The 7500-nt window shown below is 37.3% G+C and overlaps 1 protein-coding gene across 1 annotated transcript in view; it reads right to left on the minus strand.

Annotated features, from left to right (window-relative positions):
• The window catches only part of LOC143020917 (uncharacterized), a 442767-nt gene that overhangs the window by 154141 nt on the left and 281126 nt on the right, over positions 1 to 7500 (minus strand). Inside the window, exon 10 of the mRNA XM_076177865.1 lies at positions 76 to 214. Coding sequence (XP_076033980.1) covers positions 76 to 214 — 139 coding nt within the window. The remainder of the gene's footprint in view (positions 1 to 75; positions 215 to 7500) is intronic.

Here is a 7500-nt window from a genome sequence, read left to right on the forward strand (position 1 = left end):
AGAATAAGATATCCGAAACACGTGCCGGTCTAAAGTATTCAGAACCTGAATATGAATTTGAATTCGAGAGCTCACCTGCAGAGAACCCACGAAGCTCTTGAAGGAGGACCTCTCGCTTCCGGTCTTGGGCGTCTTTTGCTTCTCCTTACGTATCACCAGAGTGTCCCTCCATTCCACCTGCCACACAGGGGCCCAATGCTTTTCGCCACTCATGCTGGTAGGAAAGAGAGAAAGAAAGAGAAAGAAAGAATGGAAGAAAGAGGGAGGAAGGGAGAGAGAGAGAGAGAGAGAGAGAGAGAGAGAGAGAGAGAGAGAGAGAGAGAGAGAGAGAGAGAGAGAGAGAGAGAGAGAGAGAGAGAGAGAGAGAGAGAGAGAGAGAGAGAGAGAGAGAGAGAGAGAGAGAGAGAGAGAGAGAGAGAGAGAGAGAGAGAGAGAGAGAGAGAGAGAGAGAGAGAGAGAGAGAGACAGAGAGAGAGACACGTTATAACCGTTAGAAGAGGAGTGGAACATTTCAGGCGAGACGCCTCCAAACCCCGGTAGTAAAATCGACCCCGTTATATTAGATCGCGGTAAAGAGGATATGAAGAAGGGAAGAAGGGATGTTGAAGACTAAGAAAGATTCAGTTTGTGTATCGTCTGTTATTTATCATTTAGTTCCGACAACCACCAAGCTTTATCACAATCAAGAGACGTGGGAGCAAAGAAACAGAGACAATGGATTTATGTGTATTATCATTTGATGTCGGAATATATGTGATAATGACGGAGAGATGAAGTAGAAGACATTTTAGGAGAGCAGCAGAAATAAGCGAAGGTAAAAACTAAATGTTATAATCAATGCCTGTGTTAGTGGTTGCCACAAGACAATGACGCTACCGTTGTACTACGCAAGACGTTAAAAAGAATTTCCTACTCGTCCTAACCATTTCCCAACGTCATCTCGCAAGGAACATGAAAGATCTGATTATTTATTACGAAAGGAAACAAATTTTTTTGTTGGAATGACATTCGTCATTGTCATCTTTTCCCTTACATTTTATTATACTGCAGGACTTGCAGTAATGGATTTAAATTGGACAAATTTAGATTTAAGAAGTAAATGAGTAGGAACTGGTTTACCATTTGAGTGGTTAACAAATGGAATAAATTTAGTAACCATATGGTGAGCGCTGAAATTATCGGTTGCTTTAAGGTTAAACAACTTTCTGAATGTAGATGACAGATGGTAATGGACATGGAACTGACTAGCGTAAAACTTATGGACTCTTGCAGTCTCCTTCATTCTTGTCTTGTGTTATTATTATTATCAACCCATTTTTCAACATACTCTTGGAATCATGGTACAACACAAGTTCGAGAGTAAAACATACTCAGAAATATATATTTCCAAGTAAAACTTCAAGTACGTAGTGATGCCTTTCTTTAAACAATGCAATGTCTCACGAAGAAAAATGTTGCACTACAAAACGAAATTTTATTCATCCCACAAAAAAAAAGAATAAAAATAAACAGTCAACAGAGACGAGCTTCTTTATCCGGAAAAAATAAATAGTAAGAGACCAACAATGACTTCTTGCAAATGATGGTCCTGCGAGACGTACGTGAAAGAGAATCATCTCCCTTCAAAACCATCAACCCCCTTATCTCTATTTGGAGGTCCAGCCCGTCCACGGGGATGACAATTGTCCTTAGAACGATTCCAAGATTTCTTCCATTCGGCATTATCTATATATCCTTTATCATTCCATATAAGGAAAGATGGTAACTGGCAACTGCTTTCCTTCTAAAGTTAACATAAAAGTATTCACATATGAGTACAAGACAAACACCATTCCTATGTTTCTACCCAGAGAGATCATAGTCGGGTGAGGTTTTCCAGTCCGTGAAACTAGAGACAATAATTGTATATATATGTTATATATATATATATATATATATATATATATATATATATATATATATATATATATATATATTATATGAGGAAATTCGCTGGGCGAGCTGGTTAGGGCGTTGTTACTTGCGGCAAAAGGACGAAGGAATGGTGGTTCGAGCCCTGCCACTGGCGAAGTTGAATAAAGGTATGGTTCATTAAATTCCACGCTACAAATTCCTCTGTAAGAGATATCATCCTAGCCTACCGATAGAGGGGAATTTGTGACGTTAATCCATAATATATATATATATATGTATATATATATATATATATATATATATATATATATACATATATATATACATATATTTATATATATATACATATATATACATATATTTATATATATACATATATATACATATATTTATATATATATATATATATACATATATATATATATATATATATATATATATAGATATATATCCATATTATATATGTATATATATGTATATATATATATATATATATATATATGATTTCAAGAAGTCTACAGCGACAATGGCGTTGTTGAGCTTATATTGAAGCTTTAATTTGTCCCGTGCAACAAGTTTCTGTGCTGGTTCCAAATAGCTGAGAAGGTGTCCAAAAGACATTTGGTGCGGTTTTCTCTTTTTTATTTTCTCCAATACGTATTTCGGCCTTACTCGGTCAACCTCAGGGAGGGAGTTACAATGTTTTGGTGATTACAAGGGTTTATATACAGGCCGTACATTGGCCGAACACTGGGAATAACATCCAGCCCCCCAACCCTCCACTACAAGAAGTCAACGTCGTGTATAAGTTCGATTGCCCTGTCGGTGATTGTCAGCACCGCACCTCCTCATACATTGGCATGACTTCTATGACCCTCTCCAAAAGACTCACATACCACCTCCAGAATGACGCCATCAAAACACACATGACAAAAGAACACAAAACCACCATCACCAGACAAACACTAAACGAAAAACACTAAAATAATTTACAAAGCTCACGACCCCCTTCGCCTTAAGATGGCCGAAGCAGTGAACATTTACATAAAAAAAAACCTTCCATTAACATACAACTCATGCCCACAACCACACTCCCAAGCAATAGACGCACATAACACAAGCAATCACCACCCTTTTCACAATCCACAAGAAGGTTGCTATTTCCATGTACGCAGCACTACGGATCACGACCAAAGACTATATACGAAAGACTGGAAGGCACAAAAAAGGTGTAAATAGCCTAACTGATTACTCATGAGTTTAGTTACTTCAACCAACGCTAGAGATCGCTGTGCTTTATTCGGAAATAATTAGCGGGCTTTTTGGATCGTCTGCATGTTTACATTTCAGCCATATGTCACTTGGAACACATGGTTAGTTCAAACGGTCCAAAAGTTCTCATCCTGAATTCATGTACCATCGGTTTCCTAAAGAACCACAAAGGTAAGTGTATATTGTACTGCCAACATTAAGTATTATAGACATATAAGTGTCATTTTATTCATTAAGTAAAATTGTAAATCAACATTCTCTTTTTTGATAGATGTTCAAAGTGGATACAAGTAACCGGTATATCGACATTAAGGAAGAAAACACCTACACAATTAAATAAAAGTCAAAGGATATGTAGCCATAATTTTTCTCAACGGCAATATGCATCATCAACCCGTTTGTGCCCCAATGCATACCCAGATCAAAATTTGCCTGCTGAGTGAGTCAATGCAGTTTTATATATACATTATCATAAGATTACAATAATTAACATTGTTTGGTAAGAAGTAATGATTTTCATTATGCGTTATATTATCTATCAGATCCAGCACACCCAGATGAGCCAGAAATAACCAGTATGGATGCAGGTAAGTGCTTGATCAATGTGTAAATAGTATAGTACAGTTCTAAGATTAATTGAAATGACTTTATTTTATTAGCACATTGCATTTGAAACAAAACATTGGTTTGTCTCTATATATTATATATTTCTGTATTACTTTAAAGTTGAACATTATTTAGAATATTCTTTCATTGCCATTAGTTTAATTTTTGTATTTGCACAAAACATATTTCAACTTGAAATTACAAACTAAATTCTGACATAGATACCTTACTTACATTATCTGTTTATAACTACAAAACATCACATATATTATTTTACAGATATTGACCTGCACTTGGATACTGCAAGTACTTTGCATCACCAGCAAATTGAAATGGAAATCTTGCCAAGTTCATTGGATGAGAACTTTGGTTAGTACTGACCATTTATTAGCATTGCATAATTCTATAAGACCTGTAAATCATAAAAAGTAAGCAACATATGTCAAATTGCAACAACAGATATTAGTACCACAATTGAGTCCACAGTTATATAGATGTTTTATAGACCTGCTTCACACTCTTGGCATAAATGTGATAATGTGATAAGAATAGAAATTGTTCTGGTAGGTGTTCTTTGGAATTAATAAAATTATGAAATAAAACCTAAGCTTTCACTTGCCCATATTACCACATATGATACCCATGAAGACTAATGATAAAGAAATTCATATGTACATAAATCAAATGAGATATATATATATATATAATATATATATATATATGTGTGTGTGTGTGTGTGTGTGTGTATATTATAATTTTTTCTTTATATTTTATGAAAAATTCAGAGGTATGAAAGATATTATATATACGAGATATTGTCAAATGTCAAGTATGTGAAAGCAAATACTATTTACACAGTAATGGTTACAAATGAAGTAAAAAAAAAAAAAGTATTGAACTAAAATATTAATCATATACAAGGCCGAAAATATCAATCAATATATAATTCTAAAGATATATAAAATACAATAAAATGGCAACAATAGCTATCGCTTCGATTTTTAATTTTTCAACCGCATTAATTCTGGCTACATATTTTTGCTAAACACCTTACGAACCCTTCCTGTCTTTCTTTTATAGTCTTTGATCACGACTATAGACAATGACCTCTCCCAGTGTTCGGCCAATGTACAGCCTGTATATAAACACTTGTAATCACCAAAACTTTGTAACTCCCTCCCTGAGGATGACCGAGTAAGGTCGAAATACGTATTGGAGAAAATAAACAAAGAGAAAACCGCACCAAATGTCTTTTGGACACCTTCTCAGCTATTTGGAACCAGCACAGAAACTTGTTGCACGAGACAAATTAAAGCTTCAATATAAGCTCAACAACGCCATTGTCGCTGTAGACTTCTTGAAATCATGTATACAACATGGCCTCCTACCAAAATATATATATATATGTGTGCGTGTGTGTGTGTGTGTGTGTGTGTGTGTGTGTGTGTGTGTGTGTGTGTGTGTGTGTGTGTGTGTTGAAGAATGGTGGAAACGATGTCCCACGTAGAGCGATGGGCGTAGGTGAAGCGTAAAATGTGGGTCGAGGACACTGACAGCGTCCTTCGCTGTGGGATTTTGTCTGGTTGCGCTGGGTTGAGTTCACAGCGAAGTGGATGGGCTTTTGTCTCGTTGCAGGCGCCGTTGTAATTACTCTGGAATGATGCTTGAATTGTTCTTCGTATCCCGCCGCTGTTACCAGATATGTTGGATGGTGTTGTTCACAACATATGGTAGCGTTCGAGTGGTAGCGGCTTCTCTGGAGGCGTGGAAAACAAGTCTTGTTTCTTGTCTTTATTCGAGTGAATATCTCCCGCTCTCCGAAGAGGAACGGTTTATTATATACACCAACCCGGCAAGGTTGCCGACAAGGGAAAAATGTTTACATGATCGTTGTTTCCAGCGAGACTAGACATCGAAATTTTTTAATTTACATACAGCTGCAAAAAGAAATGATGATACATCACTTTGTTTCATTTATATATGTGTGCCCTAATGTGGACTGGTGAGGATAATAACCTTGTCGAAGTGGCAATATCTTCGTTAGCAGGAATCAAGGGTTTGGTGACAGCTGCGCGCGTCCGAGGTCATGACCCCGATAATTTGGAGTCTCAGGACAAAAGACTTCGACCCCGACGCTTGACACCCTTGGTGTACGTCTAGTCTTGATTACCATCTTACACCCGTGGTGGTGTAATGCATGTGCATTAAGATGTAGGTAGAAAGGAGACTGCGTCGTTCTAGAAGCTCTAGAAGTTCTCCAACATTTTATATATATATATATATATATATATATATATATATATATATATATATATATATATTATATATATATTTATATATATATATATATATATATATATGTGTGTGTGTGTGTGTGTGTGTGTGTGTGTGTGTGTGTGTGTGTGTGTGTGTGTGTGTGTGTGTGTGTGTGTGTGTGTGTGTGTATAAATGAATATACGAGTTCTGGATATTTCCTACCACTTGTTCCAAAGGACAGAGTTAATATTTTTCTTTTGTTTTCACATTGTTGTGAAAAAATATCGCGCACCTTACGTCATAGACAACAGAGAAGCATTTCGCCGTCTCCATCTTTTGTGTCGACTTTGATTAATTTCCCTTGTTTGCTATATTATTCATATAACTTTTTAAAGCAATGAATTCACCTCTTTTGACTATCCGACTCTTTTCTCCAGCATATTCTATTGTCCTCTAGTGACAAGTACAGCACAATATTGTCAATCGTCTAGAAATTCCCATTTTCTATGAAAAATATTGTCTGACATGTGAAACTATTATTCAGGTTTGTGTGTGTGTGTGTGTGTGTGTGTGTGTGTGTGTGTGTGTGTGTGTGTGTGTGTGTGTGTGTGTGTGTGTGTGTGTGTGTGTGTGTGTGTGTGTGTGTGTGTGCTAGCTTGTGATTGTATGTGTGTGATTGTATGTGCGTGACGGTGTGTGCGTGCTTGTGTGTGTGTGTGTGTGTGTGTGTGTGTGTGTGTGTGTGTGTGTGTGTGTGCGTGATCATATTTGCGCGATTGTGCGTGCGTGATTGTGTGTGATTCACCTCGGTCTTTGGATCACGTGTTGGACTCGTGATCGACAGCTGCTTCCCTCCCAGAAGAGAGCTCAGAGCTCGTATGACCGATCTATGGGTATTGCTGTGACCTTACACGCACACATACCCCAAATCCCCACTCACGAGAGTTGGAGTAACGACTCGAAGCGTAACGGTACTGAAATTATTTCAGCCCTGGGCAGGATTCGTACCCGGACCGCCGTAGTGACAATAGGGGACTCTACCAACCGCGCCACCGAGTCTTGTGAGTGTATGTGTGCGTCTATCAAAAATATTGTATGACATGTGAAACTGTTATTCAGGTTTGTGTGTGTGTGTGTGTGTGTGTGTGTGTGTGTGTGTGTGTGTGTGTGTGTGTGTGTGTGTGTGTGTGTGTGTGTGTGTGTGTGTGTGTGTGTGTGTGATTCACTATATATTTATATTTGATCACGTGCAGTACTGGTAATCATCAGCTACTTCAGAATTTATACGTTGCCCGAGTTCAAGACAATGGTCCAACCATACAAAAGCACCCCCATCCCTTTACACAAGGGAGACCGTAATGAACTGTAGTATCAGTTCAAAAGGTAAATAAATAGATAAAATCATATGACTTACATATTGAAAAGAACAAATAAATTAACTTAGGCCATTAC

Source organism: Oratosquilla oratoria, chromosome 3 (genome assembly GCF_046742065.1).
Source record: "Oratosquilla oratoria isolate Oo_2021 chromosome 3, ASM4674206v1, whole genome shotgun sequence".
NCBI lineage: Eukaryota > Metazoa > Arthropoda > Malacostraca > Stomatopoda > Squillidae > Oratosquilla > Oratosquilla oratoria.